Source organism: Amphimedon queenslandica, unplaced genomic scaffold (genome assembly GCF_000090795.2).
Source record: "Amphimedon queenslandica unplaced genomic scaffold, v1.1 AMPQUscaffold_13473, whole genome shotgun sequence".
NCBI classification, from domain to species: Eukaryota; Metazoa; Porifera; class Demospongiae; order Haplosclerida; family Niphatidae; genus Amphimedon; species Amphimedon queenslandica.
Window position 1 is genome coordinate 216,021 of NW_003546291.1, and position 17,714 is coordinate 233,734.

The 17,714-nt window shown below is 35.5% G+C and overlaps 5 protein-coding genes and 1 long non-coding RNA gene across 6 annotated transcripts; 1 reads left to right on the forward strand and 5 right to left on the reverse strand.

Annotated features, from left to right (window-relative positions):
• Positions 1 to 238: 238 nt before the first annotated feature.
• On the reverse strand, positions 239 to 2,732 carry LOC109580856 (uncharacterized). Its single transcript, XM_019994413.1, has 9 exons — positions 2,573 to 2,732; positions 2,378 to 2,475; positions 2,094 to 2,189; positions 1,878 to 1,937; positions 1,783 to 1,823; positions 1,659 to 1,720; positions 1,447 to 1,599; positions 764 to 888; positions 239 to 531 (listed from the first exon to the last, which is right to left on the reverse strand). Exons 1-9 carry the CDS (start codon positions 2,721 to 2,723, stop codon positions 439 to 441), a joined length of 879 nt encoding a protein of 292 aa, XP_019849972.1. The 5' UTR covers positions 2,724 to 2,732; the 3' UTR covers positions 239 to 438.
• On the reverse strand, positions 2,717 to 4,665 carry LOC100634930 (proline-rich protein 5-like). Its single transcript, XM_003385100.2, has 7 exons — positions 4,466 to 4,665; positions 4,304 to 4,390; positions 4,165 to 4,213; positions 4,031 to 4,088; positions 3,891 to 3,982; positions 3,519 to 3,771; positions 2,717 to 2,964 (listed from the first exon to the last, which is right to left on the reverse strand). Exons 1-7 carry the CDS (start codon positions 4,576 to 4,578, stop codon positions 2,849 to 2,851), a joined length of 768 nt encoding a protein of 255 aa, XP_003385148.1. The 5' UTR covers positions 4,579 to 4,665; the 3' UTR covers positions 2,717 to 2,848.
• Positions 4,666 to 4,688: 23 nt separating this feature from the next.
• LOC105312101 (hydrolase in pqqF 5'region-like) lies at positions 4,689 to 5,806 on the forward strand. Its single transcript, XM_011404477.2, has 2 exons — positions 4,689 to 4,754; positions 4,854 to 5,806. The coding sequence occupies exon 2, from the start codon at positions 4,879 to 4,881 to the stop codon at positions 5,692 to 5,694; it is 816 nt and encodes a 271-aa protein (XP_011402779.1). The 5' UTR covers positions 4,689 to 4,754; positions 4,854 to 4,878; the 3' UTR covers positions 5,695 to 5,806.
• On the reverse strand, positions 5,771 to 10,461 carry LOC109580855 (uncharacterized). Its single transcript, XM_019994412.1, has 2 exons — positions 10,312 to 10,461; positions 5,771 to 10,262 (listed from the first exon to the last, which is right to left on the reverse strand). The coding sequence occupies exon 2, from the start codon at positions 10,238 to 10,240 to the stop codon at positions 6,011 to 6,013; it is 4,230 nt and encodes a 1,409-aa protein (XP_019849971.1). The 5' UTR covers positions 10,241 to 10,262; positions 10,312 to 10,461; the 3' UTR covers positions 5,771 to 6,010.
• A 71-nt stretch (positions 10,462 to 10,532) lies between these two features.
• LOC100635055 (AP-1 complex subunit mu-1-like) lies at positions 10,533 to 17,163 on the reverse strand. The gene is made up of 13 exons (XM_003385101.3): positions 17,015 to 17,163; positions 16,796 to 16,952; positions 16,533 to 16,600; positions 15,639 to 15,769; positions 13,284 to 13,428; positions 12,969 to 13,095; positions 11,933 to 12,147; positions 11,271 to 11,360; positions 11,154 to 11,222; positions 10,956 to 11,010; positions 10,827 to 10,897; positions 10,695 to 10,770; positions 10,533 to 10,645 (listed from the first exon to the last, which is right to left on the reverse strand). The coding sequence occupies exons 1-13, from the start codon at positions 17,054 to 17,056 to the stop codon at positions 10,623 to 10,625; spliced, it is 1,269 nt and encodes a 422-aa protein (XP_003385149.1). The 5' UTR covers positions 17,057 to 17,163; the 3' UTR covers positions 10,533 to 10,622.
• An 83-nt stretch (positions 17,164 to 17,246) lies between these two features.
• Positions 17,247 to 17,700, reverse strand: LOC109580879 (uncharacterized). The gene is made up of 2 exons (XR_002184425.1): positions 17,633 to 17,700; positions 17,247 to 17,449 (listed from the first exon to the last, which is right to left on the reverse strand). It is a non-coding gene; the product is annotated as an uncharacterized LOC109580879 (long non-coding RNA).
• Positions 17,701 to 17,714: the final 14 nt, after the last annotated feature.

Consider the following 17,714-nt stretch of genomic DNA (forward strand, 5'->3'; position numbering starts at 1 on the left):
GAAACCCTGAGGAAACTGCCATTCCTGGTAAAATTTACAAAGAAGACATGATATGGGACATGGAGCAATGCGAGGGAGTAGAAGGCTCCTGTTGTAAGAGCACTCATAAGTATGCTTATGTGGAGCTGCCACACTATACTACTGATGACCTTGAGATTAGGATATGCTCTGATGAGGATAGTGCTGAAGAGGATTTTGCACTTTCTATGGCAGCAATCTCCGTGTATTGAAACTATGGTTGGATATAGTTGTGTGATTGGTAACTAAAAATCCTATTTTATTTATTTCCAAAAATAATTCAATCTGGGCAAAAGAGTAAGAGCTAGTGCGTGTAATCAAAAGCCACTTGACTTATGTTATCATGCAGTAACAATAATAAAAAATGATATTTTAAAATGTGTATGTCTGTGTATAGTGTGTTCATGTCGATGGAGTATTTCATAGTTGCCCTACATAAACCATAGATGCAATCCCTAGTCCTATTATAGGCAGTGTGGCTATCACTATCACCACGACTCGAACCACTGCATCCTAAGAAATAAATCAAAAATAAAAATTATTTTGGTTGGTTTATTGCACCCATTATTCTTTTCTTTGGAATTGCAGTAGTATTTTGTCTCACACTTTAATAATTAAATTGTGGTTGTGCCAAATTAATTTTGATATGTAGTAGTGCTGACTAAACAGCTTTTCTAATTGAATTTTGACATTATATCAAGCATGTATATAGACGTATGGGCTGGATAAAAAATTTAGAACATACTGGAGATGATTGTAGTGGTATTTTGGTGTCATAGTTTCTTCTCTGAGGGAACTCTTGCATCATTGTGTCATTATTCTTCCACATCTCATGAACTAGAGCTGGTACATCCCTTGGCTCTGGAATATCTAAAAAATGAAGGAAGATAATTATATTGGGTATTATCACAAACACTTCAAAGTTTGTCTTTAATGTATGCTACAACAATAGCTAACATACATGAAATTTTTCTTGCTTTGAGATAAATTTAAAGGCAATGGTTATAAAGCATATGCTAACAAGCATGTTAACAAACTTGCTAACAAGCATGCTTTGATCAATATGCAGTGAATTAAAAAATTTATAAAAAATTCAATTTTGATTGTAATCAACTCAAACTTTCTATGCAACATAAGTACATGTGTATATATATATGCATCAGAAAAAAATATAAAAGAGAAGGATTCTTTTTGTTTTAATTTTGGCAAAGTTTGGTGCGAGACCACGACTTATGGTATAGGAACTTTGAGCATTATAAAAAATTAGTAAAAAATTCAATTTTAATTTTAATCAGTTCAAACTTTTTATTGCTCAAATTTCTATGCAATATAAGTACTAATATATGCATCAGCTAAGTGCTAAGCCAAAATCTTGTGTAATTTTTTTATTTAATAATAAAAATACTCTCTTCCTTCAAGTTCCATTACTTTTGTGGTACCGAACTGTGTAAATATTATACAGTGCTAATAGTACTGGAACATAGCCAACTAATGATGCTAGGAGCATAACGACATTCCTTGCTTCAGTAGAGTCTCCTGATTTGTTTTTCAACAGCTGACCAGCAAACATCATTGCAGCATCTAAATACAAAGCATTAGTTATGGTGGTATATATAAATATAACACATATCTTTCCTTACAAGCTGGAATTAATGCTAGAAAAATTCCAGTTCCGCCATGAGCAAAATCAAATAACCCTCTCCTAGAAATGATGAGAAAAAATGGCAAAAATTGAAAATAATTAATATTGTGTATAGAGCTAACCATTTCGACTCTCTTTTTGGTCTCATAAATGCAATGAATGGCTAAAAAAATTAATGTTTTCATTTTATAAATAAGCAGTATAAATGAGAGCTTACGTTTGAAACAAGTGCGACTAAAGCTATAACTCCCATTACTTGATGTGCATCATTTAATGGCTATATAATGGTAAGAAAAAATATTTTAATTTATTTCGAAATCACTTGTTTACTACACCTTATTTACACTATGAGGTGTGAACAAGGTATTAACAAGGTGATAAAAAGTAAATAAGCTATTTTTGAAATTGTATGTAACTCCTCGTTTAGATATACCTGAGTGGTGAGCCAAGTGAAATCAGCATGCACTAGAATTAATATAAGACCAAGAACTGCTAGCAAAATACCAATCACCATCAAAATCAGATGAGCCTATAATATAATGCAAAAATAGTGCTTATAAAAATTACTTTAAATACACCCAGCAATTAAAAAATTGATGTGCATCATTTAGTCGGTAATGTACAGTTTTTAAGTGCAATTTTGAGTGCATATAAGTGTGACAAATTAGCAAAAAATGAAGTTATGATTGATGTGGCATTACACAAATCACTCCTTACTATTATGAACTTCTTTCCAGGGCAGACTGCTTTGCACATTATAGCAACGGTCAATCCAATGGGAATCACAAGGCCCCAGGCTCCAATCATAGCTACACCTAAAGAAAATGCATCACAAAGCTAAAAGCTCCAGTAGTGAAGTTATGATAGTACATTGATATAGCCCTAGCTTGTCTGGGGGCTTGTATAACTTACCATGTAGCTTCACCAGTGTCTCTACCGTATCATTACTGCTCTGTGCAGCTACTGGAGCTCCAAGAAACAGTATTAAAGCAAAGACCAAGCTGCATTGGGCATACATCTTCCTCCCTTTCAAAAGTGGGTGGTGGTTCACTTTATAATTCATAACAGAAGATTTAATAGGCACAATTCATGAATAATATTATTTTTATTGTAACATTGATTATGCTAAAAAACAAGATAATAATGAGTATTTCATACTAATAATAATAATAATGCTAATTCTCATTTTTATACAAAAAGAGATTTTATGCTTGACGGCGTATTTGGAGTGTCGGGAGTTTTGACTTTCATATCATGGAGTCCGCCAAGACTGTGATGACGCTTCATAGCAAATGAATCAGCCACTAAAAATAAAATAAAAATATTGTCATCATTTCACTGTTATCATTAACCAGCTGTCTGCTTTTTTTTTCTTAATAAACAAATAAATAACTTTTTGAGTCTACATTGAAAATGCAAACACAATTAAAGATTTTCTTTAAGTAATAATTGAGCTACAAATGATTATAAAAATTACTCTATCTACTAGACCGAAGCTTCCTCTTTAATGAAAACATAGTAACAGGATGTACGGAGCTATAACATAATCAACTTGTATCAACTTAGTACATTGACTGTATGTTTATAGTGAATAAAGTTTGTTTTGTTATCCGACTACCAGTCATACTATAACAATCGATAATAATAAACACATACAGTTAAGTCCTAAACTATTTTATGTTAAAACTTTGGGGAAATAATTAAAGGAAGAGAAAAAGGAGACACAGAGGAATGTAGAATAGGCAAAATAAGAGAGAGAAGCACAGTATAGTGGGAATAAGGGAGAAAAACAGGCACCATAACAAGCCAAATTATACTAATTAATTAACCAAAGAATGTACACACCACCACACAATACCTTGGCATGGTCCGTATTCCATACATAGATAAGGTTGCACGACTTTACTAACTAGAATCTGTAGTTCATAGAATTGCTCGGTGGGTGGCGATTTATGGACGCTCTGAAGAACTAACAACATTTGCTTTATTTCTGGCGAGACAGGAATAGATGATGAGACAGAGCTGTCTAAGGCATCCTCAATGCTGGTTTTGAGGAGGACAATGTCACGGAAGCTAATGAGAGTCAGTGCACGAATTGATAAACCTTTAAACTAGAAGGGATAAGAGAGGGGAGGATGGTTAAAAAAATGAATAAGGAAGAGGAATTCGAAAGCTATAATGTGTAAGTACATGTAGTGTGATTTAAAACAAGGAAATCCTTACTATTCACCTGTATAGGGGCGAAGAAAGCTTGCAATGTCGGTAGTATTGATGTGTAGAATTGAACCCAAACATGACCTAACTTTTCAAGCAACATCTGACCTACAATGCATGATAATTAATGATAGTATGAGAGTGCACATTCATTACCTGATTCTTCTCTCACGTCTTCTCTTAGGATAATCATACATTTCTTCAAAAGCTGCTCCTGTAGCATTTATGGAGTAAGTGGGTGTAGAGAAGTATAGTTATTTTATAAATCGTCCAAAATATCAGAAACTTACCTGGTAAAATTCACTTAAGAATGCTCCTACACCAGACTTTGATAATTTACTATGAACACAAAGAAATTACAATGATAATTAGATGAGGAAATGGTCAAGATTAGATCAGATAGGCTCCAATAATGATACTTTTACTTACAGGAGCCTCTCGTTTATCGGTAGAAGCTCTGTAGCTAGCTCGGGCAGCTTTCTGAGCTGAAATAATCTTGTCAGGACATTCTGAACACTAAGAAAAAGAAACGGGAAATGGAGCCTCGCTAGGTAAAAAATCTCTCTTGCTCTAGAGAGGCTAGATACTCACGCGCTCCAGTCTTCTCCCTTTAATTCAGCCTGCCATTGGACCTGTCTCGCTTCTTGTTCGGAAAGGTTGATTAATGCGTAGCCAAAAGGAACGCTCTGGTCTCTCTGTGTCATGAGCAGAAGCAGAGGAGCAGGATGGAGGAGAGACAGAGAGAGTGAGAGGAGGGTCAGCTAAACAGCATTCTTTCTGGGGGGTGTGGCTGGAAGCTCTAATCAATCAACTCACACTATCTACTGAGGCTTGAGCATCCTGTGTAAACTTCACAGAGTCGACGAGCTAAGAGTAAAAGGTATAATGCTAGATAGTAGTAATATTTTGAATGTTTTCTGTTGCTAAACAGTCTCATATATATACTCTTATTCCCATTCAATACGTTCTCTCTCAATAGATCTACCAACCCACACAAAGAGATTATGTCTGCAGACAATGGATTATTAGCTGCTGTGTATCAAGGCTCCAACGTTTTATGTGATAAGGAGCACAACTTGTCGTTAATGAAGGACCAAATAAAGAGGGCAAGCTCAGACAAAGTGAAACTCATCATCTTCCCAGAGCTCTTCACAACAGGGTACTGTCTACCCAAGGGGTCTGAGGATATTGAGAGGCTGGCCGAGACCCAGAATGGTCCCAGTTTCCAAAAAATATCACAATGGGCAAGTGAGTATCAAATTGGTATCATTTATGGATACCCTGAAAAGGAAGACAAAGATGGTAGCGTTTATTATTATAATTCGGCTCAATTCATAGACAAGCAAGGCTCTTCGCTATCAAATTACCGTAAGCTTCATTTGTGGCCGTCGACAGACAAAGACTTCACCCCAGGGTCTCAGCTACCTGATGTAGTCTCGTATGAAGGAGTCAAGATTGCAATGATGATCTGCTATGATGCCGAGTTTCCAGAGCTAGTGAGAGCAATGGTGCTGAAAGGTTCCCAGCTAATAGTGGTACCAACAGCAGATACATACATCAGCACTGCTACTATAATGGTAAGGACCAGAGCTTTAGAGAATCACGTGTTCCTGGCATATGCTAATCACTGTGGCCGGGAGAGTCACATAAAGTATGCTGGGCTTAGCTCTTTTATTAATCCAGATGGGGATATCATTGTGTCTGCTGAAGACAAGGAGTCCCTGTTGAAAGCTGTTATTAATGTTGATCTCTGTACACCAAAAAGACCGTCTTATTTAGATAATAGGCGACCTGAACTCTACGCATCTATTGCCGTGTAAATTGTGTTATAATAATAATACCAAAAGACTGCAATAGGTATCAAGAGTATAGGTACATTATTATTATTTATAATTATATTATTGAATATACAATAGATATATTAATGTCAAATTATGTGTATTATTTATTGTATTATTTTATTGTTAGTTAATTCTTCAAATAATTCAAGTATAATAGGAACTGCAGCCTGACAAAACACATTCTTTAAACACAACACAATTCCATTTACAGAATAACCACATCATGTTTCTAAAGCTAACAAAGCCACAGTTTACATAAACACATCCTTTGTCAAAAGCTGACATCATTAAAAAGTCATACCATATGAGGAGGTGGCGATTGGCTTGTAAAAACGCTGTAAATTTTCATGCACTCCCACAGATCACTGTAGCACCTCCCAGTAGAACCTTTTGTTTTTCCTTTATTCATCCAATCCATCAAAACTGATTTTGCTCTTTCTGTATCAGATTCTAAATCTTCAGATATATCCACTCCCAATATGACAGCCAATTGAGCACAATAAGGAGCAAATGCTTCAACAAGAGACTCAAAATCTTCATCAGAAATAATTTTCTTATTCAAGGCAGGATCTAATAATTTTCTAACCAAATCATTTTTCATGATAAGTAAAGGTTCAAAGCCAGAAAGGTCTTCAATAGAACAGTCAAAAGCTTCTCTTAATTTATTTATATTTCGAATAATATCTTCAACAGAAATGGCAGCCAAAGAAGGCTCTTCATCAAGTGTCAAATTGTTCATACATGACGGATGAAGTAAGTAACGATGTGTTGGAATATCAGGGCAATACTTGTCCTTTAAACTATAAATTGCATTAATAAGAACTGATCGAGTTTTAGCTAGTGAGAGTAAGTTATTTTTGGTATCTTTTATGACTAATAATATTGCTTCTCCATGCAAATGAGTAAGTGTGACCTGAGTTGTCCTGTGAACACATTGGACAGTGCTGGAGGTTGACTCATAGCAACCATTTTGCTTATCACAGTAGACCAATGGTGGATCAGTACACATAATTGGTAGGACTGGAAGTAAATTACAGACAGGAGGAGGGAACTGATATGGTGGCTCACATTCTAAGAGCCAACCAAGTGATATTTCACCTTCTGATTGATCAGTAGTGACCAGAAATTCACGATCTGGTAAACATTTAGGAAGTAATGTAGGAAAGAAACACCAGGAAATAGGTACTTTAGCAGTATTTAGCTGTAATTTTTTCACTTGCTCAGTTTGCGATAAGTTAATACAAAATCCCAAATATTGTATCACATTGATGAAGGTCAGTGGATCAAGAGCACATTTAGTACTACACTGAGAGATAATGTCTTCATCAGAAGTTATGCATAATGAACTTGATGCTTTTATTTCTGAAATAACCTCATAGGTCTTCTGTAATGTCAAAATAGGGTCTAATATTACAATACTCTCACCAATATCTTTATCGTCCTTTAGGAACATCAAGTAGCCACTTTGACTAAGAGCAGTAAAACCTTCAGCCAGTTTCTCTATATCAGTAGGCAATGGAACATCCTCCACTATCATCTCACAAGAGATCTCAGTCAGTGTGTGCCTTTCTAAACTACTATTACGAAAACAATGCAGCACAAAAGATCTGAGGGCAGTAGGAAAGAGTTCCAGTGGTCTATGTTCTTGCAATGCATTACAATTTATAGAAAGAAACTTTATCAGTCTAGCTGCATGTATAGGAGACAGTGACTCTACATCACATTGTAAGACTTGAGGTGATATCACCAACTCATGATCAGGTAATGATAAAGAAAGACAAGAAGTTGATACTTCATCCAACAACTGTACATCAGTTTTAGAATCCACATTTATGATGACAGACAATAATGGTCTGGCAGATTTATTAGCAGTATACGACAACAATGAGCTAATGAATTGTAGCCAATAATTGATGTATGAACCAATTTCTTCGAAAGTTTTATCTTCTATCATATCAAAGCATATCATGAATACTGGATGAGAGCAGTGAGCAACAGCATCACATAAAACACCATCAAAACTTATCACTTCTTCAGACACAGCATACAACATCACATCACCAATATGATTGTTGTACCTTCTATAACTCAATGATACTGGTGCTGCAACTAATGGCATAGTACTTTCATCAAGACTGTTTAATTCATTAAGTAATGCTTTTGAGCTACCAAGTAGAAATACTTTAGTCTGTGCATACAGAGGAATACAAGACTTCATAAAGCCACAATTACCAGGTGATACTTCAATGAGTTGATCTGGATCAGCTCCTGCCATTACAAAACTGCAGAGGACATCTTTTGAAGTAATACCAGCTTTACTAGCTAACTGTAATGGTGTCAATCTGTTGTTATCTTTAACAGTTAATTGACCTTTGTCCTTTGTCAATAAATACTTTAGAGTATCAGTATGACCTTTTGAACTAGCTAAGTGTAATGGTAATTCCCCATTGAGGGTTGATTCTAATAAATCACATAAAATTTCTTCAACTAGAAACTTAACCACATCAGTTCTTCCTTTGGATGCAGCCCAATGAAGACAAGTAAAACTATTATCTCCAGCTCTTTTCCTTGGATTACAAATTCCACCTAATACTAGGTATTTTACAATTTCCAAGTGACCTTGTTCAGCTGCTTGGTCCAGTGGAGATCCACCTGGTAAATAATATAGCTTACTCTTAAACTCAGCAAAACGTGGATGCTCTAATAAATCAATCAGTACTTCTAAGTGACCTCCTTGAGCTGCTGCATGAAAACCTGTTGCACCACCTTTTGTCATTAGTGTTGGGTCAGATTTGTGTTCATCAATCAAATATCTTGCTATTTCTCCGTGACCATTCAGTATAGCCATATGCAGTGGCAGAGCTCCTTGATTATTCCTCGATTCTATTTCATGATTACAAGACTCAATTAAAAACTTTACAATGTTCATATGTCCATTTGAACAAGCTAAATGCAATGGGGACATCAGCTTATTTTTGGTAGCAGTAATAAGTGGACATTTTCTATCTTTAATGAGATATTGAGTAACCTCAAAATGACCAAACATACAAGCTCTATGTAGTGGAGTAGTTCCTGTTTCTCCTTCTGATGACATTACATTTGGATCGCATTTCCTATCTTCAAGGTAATACTGAAGAACAGAAAGTGCATTACCCTCAGCAGCATAATGAATGGCTGAAAAGCCAATCTCATTCAGTTGCTCTGGATTATAATTTTTATTCTGTACAAGGTGAGTAATAATATCTAACCAGTTTTTGAGAGAAGCAAAATCAATTACTCTTCTCCCTCCACTTGTACTAGTGCTTTCATCACACCCTTTATCAATCAATAGAAAACGAACAATATTTTTATGGCCGCTTTTGCATGCAACAATGAGGCCAGTCTCTCCAGAATTATCCAGTAGGTTTACATCTGCTTTTCCATCAGTACAAAGAAATTGTACCACTTCATGTCTATCTTTAAGACAAGCATAATGAAATGGAGTACGACCTGTAACATCCTGTACATTAGGACCACGTTTAATATCTTCACCATCACAAGGAGGTGTAGCATGCTCAAGTTGTAATAAATACCTCACAATGTCTAGCTTGCCCTCTTGAGCAGCACAAGCTAGTGGTGTAACTTTAGCTCCATCAGTAGCATAAGGATCGACAAGTCTTTCTATTAGATACTGTACCATTGGGAGTGAGCCTGAAAAACAAGCACCATGAATAGCTTGACGGTTTGCTGCTACTTTTCCAGTGGCCCTTGCAGTGTGGGAAGGATCACAACCTAATTCTTCAACTAAATATTTCATGACTTCAACTTTTCCACATTCCCCTGCATAAAAGGCTGGGGTTTTACCTGAATTATCTTCAGCATTTGGATCACAGTTATGTTCATTAATGAGATATTTTAGTAGTAATAAATGTCCATTGAGAGCAGCAAAATGAATGGGCTGTTGTCCCCCAGGACGATCTAACTCTTTATTAGCTCCAGAAGCTGATTGTGCACTCATTCGAACCTCAATCAAAAAATATTCAACGATATCTTTGTTTCCTTTCTTTGAAGCAATATGAAGACAATTTAACTTGTCATCCTTTGTGAATTGGTAAGGATCAAATCCTTTTAATAACAAGACTCTTATAATTTCAAGTCTTGATGCAGAAACTGCTACATGTAGTAATGAATGCCCTTCATTGTTCATAAGAGTGTCATCAGAAGGCAAAGTGAACTCCTCAATAAGATTAACATGTCCTTTAGCACAAGCTATGTGTAAAGGTGAGTTGCCATTTTTGTCTCTCTTATCTAGGAGAGTGTGATTAATATCTAGTAGATATCTTGAGGCTTCAACAAAGTTTTGTTCAAAAATGACATGAATATGATAGTATCCAGTAGAAGGATCTATCAAATCAGATTGACTTTTGTCTAGAATTCTTTTTAATGATATGAAATCTTTTCTCTCTGCAGCTTCTTTTAGTTGTGAAAATAGCGAAGGTAATTCAACTGAGATTCCATCACCTTCTACTTCCAAGCCTTCAGCCATGACTTAAAGCTTTCTTCTCAATCTAGTACAATAAGAAGGATAACTGAAAAAGAAACTTCAGTGAAACTAACCATCTGCTGGATTAAACAAGATTAAAAGTGACTGAGTCAGCGCCAGCGGCCTCCTTTAAAGTTAACTCTCTTCGCTTCAGAATCACAACTCCACCCGCTTTCTTACAAAATTTTTACACAACAAGTATAATTACAGAATTCATAAATGCGTGGGAGTACAGTTTGTGGTTAGTGAATTGCGTTTATTTGTAATCTCAAACAAGTTGAACAACATTTAACTTGGTTAATTTAAAGTATCAATTGAAGATAATAATCACAGCTAACATTATTTTTAATAAAGCAGAAGATTAAAAAAACAACAAAACAACTAACTAATGAGTCCTAAGCTGATAGTCTAGGAGAAAAAAGAAAAAAAATAAACAAAAACAAATAAAAAGTCATACCTCCATTTTGAGTAATGTAGCGAACCCAAGGAAGGGCCTGGTAACCACTTTTCTCAATAATCTTCAAATATCGGACCTAAACCACACATAATATACAGTAAAACTCAGTATATCTCAGTAAACTCTACCTACCTGTATGCCTGAAGTTGTAAAGTAAGGGATCTCAAACTTGACGGAGATTGGTGGCCGTCCTTCTCCTTCCTCTGTAATAATAAAGTGAGAGTCAATATAAATACCTCATGTGACTATGATGTGACTAACCTGACTGTACACTGGGGAGACCAAAATGAGCTCTCAATACATATTCCTTCCCACCCTGAGAGAGAAGAGAGAGGAGAGGGACAAAGGGAGAAAGAAGAGAAAGGGTGACATTAATGGAGGATAAAGGGAAAGAAATAAAAGGTAGAGGGGAAGAGGAAAGACAGGATACAAGGAGGAATAGAAGGGGAAAAGACTCACGGGGAAAGACTTGATCTTCCACGATAGTGCATTCTTCTCTGGAGCATAAGTAGCAGTACCAGCAGTACACTAACACATTAGGTGATATATCACGTGAATGATGAGCATGGTACTTACCCTATGCCTAGGAGTATCAGCATCAGCTGGTACTGGGATTAATATCTCAACGTCATTTGCAGTGGATCTCCTTTTAAACTGACCTTTTGCCTTATTTTGGAATAAAAGAGGTCAAAAATAAAGAAGCCAGGTCATGTGAATGATGTGATTATAGTGAGTCAGAGTGATACACTATCTACTACATTGTATTACTAAAACTAGATTGATTAATAATTATTTTGATAGCCATAACGATAGCAATAACCTTTCTATTTCAAGAGAAAGTTTAGGGAAAAGTATACAGTTACATATATGCATAACGCTATCAATGAATCAGTTCTCAGAAATTACCTTTAATAAAAAAACAATAACAATAAATTGTTCCCTTAGACTTTACTTGACTAAAAAATGTACCAGAACACATGTACTACACCACATTTACTATATCACTACACAAGCATATAACCAGATTTTTAAAATCTACCCGTGACGCACATTGTGCACAATTAGCCACAATATACAATTTTTTGCCTTTTAAAGAAAAAATGGATGTGTTTACATTATAGCTGATAACAAAAAACAATATGTCAGTATTAATATAATAATATACACAAACGAAACTACACAAAGCATGAATGAATATACCCAAATAAGGCAATTATATGACCATACACTGTACCGACCTTAATCAAATACTCCACTCTGCTGTGGGAGTGTCTCTCAATCACAGACTCTACCCATATCAGCGGCTTCACTTGAGTGTTCAAACGATACGACATCAACTCAAACTCTCCGTCGGGTGGGACAAATGAAATCGTTCGGTCGTTTTCAAAACGTGAGAGCCTCACACACTGATGGAACTTGACATCTTCAAGCTCAACAGCTTTAGAGCGAGTACCTAATAAGAATAGAGGAACTCATGATTTTACAAAATTAAAAAAACAAGTACTAGTACTCAATAATCTAAGGGCTTTAAACACAACCAGCAGGATGTTATAGCTGACTTAATAGAGTTATATGGTTAGTATGCAACTACTATAGACTTAGATCAGGGCTCCATCAGTCCTATTGTTGGAACAATGCATAGTCTGTCTATGAATAATATTACAATAGATGTAAAAGATCTAATCAATAGAACATAGCCATAGAAGCCATACATTTTATACAAACTGGTGGTAAATGTATGTACATGTACAAATACAATGTTGAAGTTCTGTCAACTTCTGTGGCTACTTTTATTTTTGAAGTTTAAATTTCTGAGTCTATCATTATCAAAACTGTATTGGCTGCTGACTGTCACTACCAGGGAGTATGAAGAACATGATTGAATCATTGAGAAGGTCACCACATTACATTGTGTATCTTATGTACAAACCACAGACATATCATATTGCAACCTCAGTATATCTTGATGTGGGAAGAAACACAAAAGGGTTTTTACTGTGTGGTTATACCCACAATCCAAAATCAATGAAACATTTCCAAATACTGTACTTACATACAGTACATGTTCTACCCAGTCAGTGAATATTAAAACTCCCAAAATTCCAAGAAAATATTACTCATAAATCCACTGAGGGATTTACTAATGAACATATGAAGGAAATCACTACATAGAGAATACACTAGAAGCATATCAAATAATCCCAGTAAATCCCCACCAATGATTATGTAATAGAATAATAATAATAGTAATGTAATTCATTATTATTAACTTACGTCCTGTGTTCTCAAATAGTATCTTATCATTGAGGCCCAGTCTCAGTTCAGGCATTCCAGTGAGGTGGACATTCATTTTGACGCTACCAACAATCTCACTCTGTAGTACTTGAGCATTAGCACTGACCTTTAAAGGGGAATTAAAGCAAATAAACTTGTACCACTCTCTTTCTCTCCTTCTTCCCCCTTTCCCTCTACTTTCCCCTTCTTTTCCTTTCTCCTTCAATGTTCTCCTTTCATCCCTCTATCTCCCCTCCTTCCTCTCTCTCCCCCTCTTTCTTCCCTCTGCCCCCCTCTCTCTCTCCCTCCTCTTACCAGGAGGTTAACACTTTCAATGACATCCAGGAACACTTCATTCTTCCTATACTTGATGCCTTGCTTCCTCCATGAGACAGCATTAGTAACTGCGTCAGGTACGCTCGGAGTTATTTGCAACTTATGACTCTCTTGAGTTATGTATCTGTAGATAAAATTAATAAAATACAGTAAATTACAATAGTTAATTCATTTTTAAGGTAGCATACATGTACATGTCGGTAAATTATGTACAGTAAATGTACAGTATGTACCAACAATTCTTATATCAGTGACAAGCAACATGACTTCATGTACATGTACATGCATGTTATGACAGATGGTAGTGATATCTCCAGTAGATATAATATCTTAAATTTGTTTTCCCACTGGTAACACTGATTTTACAATATAATGTAACAGCTGTTAACCACAAATATCAATATTAGGCTGACCTCAGTTTGCGAAACTGGCACTAGAAATATAAAGTTTATATAAACCCACTGAAAGATCAATCAATTTCAAAGACCAAACTTGTATAATCACAGATAATTTCATAGACATCAATCAGTGAGGTAGATATAGCTAAGGCATATTGGCACGGTACATGCACATGTATGTAAGGTGTGGTCAATTATTACAACTGTTTATTATTATAACAAATAAATATTGTAATAGTTAATTCAATATTAAGGCAGATTTACAATATTAGGCTAGTCCTGATGTTACGTCGATGCAGGAGTTGAATTTGGTTCAACTCTAGCGTAAAGCATGCGTGAAAAGGTCAAATCACTCACGCTTTTGATTAAAAATTGACGGCACGTTGGCCTAGTGTCATATTGTAAATCAGCCTCTAAGATACATGTATGTGTAGGACTGTAGGTACATGGACACCTTATCAGTGAACAACTGAGAAACGACACATATACTTGTAGATGTACATATGTTATATGTAGGAGGACAGCTAGTTTTCTCTACTTTTTACATGTACATCTCCAGTGAATACACTATACCCAGTTCAGTTTGAGATGGCACAGGCACCACCCTTATAACTTTTTTATTACTAATGCTAGCAAGCTGAAACTTAGTATACATGTAGTTGCATAACCGGTTCTTCCAAAAATCTGTACCAATTTTTGAGTCTCTAGGTACTCTGGAAGATTCTAAATGAGTTCTTCCGCTCTAGTTCAAAGGGAGCCGCCATGATGAATCATTACGTTCACGCTACATCACACTCGTGAATATCATTTGCATCTCATTATTATTTTAACAAAATTAATGTTTTTTATCACATAAAATAAAAGCAAACAGATAAGGTCCTCTAGAGAAGCAGGTAGTCAACTAGCAGTCTATACTACTCGGAAACAATTGTTATGTCTGTCTACAGCCTTCTTGATCACTGCTATTCTTCATCATCCTCACAGTATGTTGCTATTTTCCGTATCTGGGGTCCTTATGAGCTTTATGACAAAGAAAAGTTCCAGTCAGTGATGACTAAAGGTATAAGTATCCAAAACAAGGATAAAACAGACAATAAAAGGTCTTAGAGGTGAAGAAACGCTCAACAAAAGAATTTGCTCGCACTCTGCCATCATTTTGGGTATGGCTAGGAATGACGTTTTGTGATGCAAACATTGATTTTACTTCCTGCGGTAACTCAACTCGAACAGACTATACACATCTTAAAATTGTACTCCTAGTCCCACAAGAATAGTAAATCAAAGTCCAAGCAGCACCTGGCTAAATGAATTACAAAACCCCAAGTATCAGATCAATCTCTGATCTCACGTTCAGTACATGCAGCTGGCAACAGGTACAAATATCAGCTGAGATTCAAAGGATAGCTTATCCTTGCATCAAAATGATCAAATAAACATGACAAGCAGTGACAGACACCACACATGCACTAACAGACACAACACAGAAAGGATGACAATAGCTTGAAGGTATCAATAAGGTGTTGTCAATGAGAAGGCATGGTCAATAAGGTGTGGTCAAATGAAAACTGCTAATATTATTTTTTAAAATCATTAATATTGTATTAGTTAAAATCTTTGAATTATAATACACTTCACTTGTGCTTTTCCAGAAAATCATAAAATCACTAGTGGCTACATTCTTAAGTTAGTTGGTTAATTAATACTGTATAACGGGTTTTTTTTGAGGATAACAAATTTCACGAATTTCTTTATGATTTGCGAAATTAAATTCCTTGAAAATCAATTTAATACGGCACAAGATGGCAGAATAGTGGAAATTCGCAAAAATTAATTTCGCAAACTTCCGGATACAGGTCATTCGCAAAATTTATTATCCTCGAAAAAAACCCGCTATACGGTAATCTTTTATTCTACTATACAAGTACATGTAACTTACTCTTTGAGTATTTTGCTTTCAGTAGTTTGAGGGTATCCATAGTCCATGAGTTCATCCATTAGTTCATAAATAATCACAAAATTGTCCCTTATGCTCTCCTCCTCCATTTCCTTGAAATATTCTTGAAAAACCTTTAAGAAGATAACATAAAACCATGAGCTGCAGTATATTATTTTGCTATTTTAGTTTTTTAAAATGCTCACACATGTAGCTTTAAAAATACTTGTCGGAATCAGCTCAAACTTTCTACATAGCATAAGGACATTAACACGTACCAAAAAAATGTAATAAAAATTCAGGGTGATTATGGAGCCAATTCTCAGAAAAAACCATGGGCTATAGCCTATAGCTTTTGCTTCTTTTAAAAAATGCTCATAACTCCAAAGTTATTAGTCAAAAAAAAAGCTCAAGCTTTCTACATAGCATACGAACATCAATATGCATTTTAATAAGTAATAAGAATTGGGGGCAATTTTGAAGCTATTTCTTGGAAAAACCATGGGCTATAGTCTTTGCTTTAGTTTAAAAATTAGCTTTTTAAAAATGCTCATAACTCAAAAATTATGAGCTCAAAATTTCTACATAGCATAAGGGCATCAATATGCATCAGAAAATAAAAAAACTGAAGGTGAGCATTAATAAGTGCTGTAGGGCACCTTTATTCAAGGGCTATAAATTTTGTGGATTTTGCAATGAATGCAATCTTTTTAAAGATTTGCAAAAATTACTTCCACAAAATCAAATCATTACGGTACAAGATGGCAGAGGGTATAAATTCACAAAAATTAAATCCGCAAAATAGATTTTTAGGCCAATAAGCGAAATTTACAGCCCTAAAAAAAGGTGCCCTATGGTAACATGTAAAAACCCTTTCCCTATCCTTCCTCCCCTTACCTCTATAATACGATGCAGAAAAGAGAATATGACGGCTACATTAGCGTTCTTAATAGCAGTTGCAACCACTGGGACAAAACAGGTCAAAGAAATCAACAAAACAATCAATTTACAATGTACCAGGAATAATAATCAGACGTAATTAAACCTTAACCAAAACAAATAAACTAAGTTATAAAATTACATTACAACCACGCTCTCACAAAACAAAATTTCACCACAGGCCCCACCCATAACCACGCCCCTTTCAATATGGCGGATACAATAAATATTCCTATGCTTGAGGTAAATGAAGGTGACTTTCTCGTGTATGAGTATTGGAGTCATGAGTCCCTCCTCCTCATTGTCCATCACTAGAGGAAGAAACTTATCAATGACGCTCATCTCAACGTCTCCTCTGTAGTCACGTGATATAAGGGGCTGGGTGGGGAGAGAATAGCAGAATACGAGACTGTGAGCGATGATTGACATTCCAGGCTTACCTTCCCCTTTAGATCCAGTATAAATACAGCAGATGCCGGCATTGTGTTCTTTCCACGGAGTAGACAAACAGATCCAACAGATCAACACAATGGTGGACGGGATGGGCGTACGAGATGGGAGAGGCGGTATGGGCGTGGTTAAAAAGGGCGTTACCTCATTAATAAAATGAGCAACTGAGCTGAGACTGTTCAGCATGAGTACTTAATTTGCTGCTAAAACTTAAAGCTGCAGTTTATAGCTTAAATTTATAATGAGTAGGTCACCAAATGTAAGCATACTAAACAACAGAACTGGAAACAATAATTGGAAGAGAGAGAGAGAGTAAAAGATGAGAATCAAGTCAAGTAGTTAATCAGTTTTTCTTTTTATTTTGTCCAGGATACTTTAGGTATGTCATAATGCTCTGAGAGTGTGTCTAGTTTTCCATTAAGTTCCTAAAAATGATAAAATAATTAATTGCATTAGATTGTACAGCTCATTTTGTTATACAACTTTCCTAGCTAACATGTATTAAAATTAAAAATTACAATTACTGCAATAATTATAATAGATTATCCACTCTTGATTATAGCGATAATGATATCTACAGTGCAACACTTATTATGTGTAACATATACCTCAACTCTTTCCTTGTGACTTTTCTCAGCTTTCTTCAATATCCTTTCCTTTTGCTAAAATGAGAGATAAACTAGGTGAATG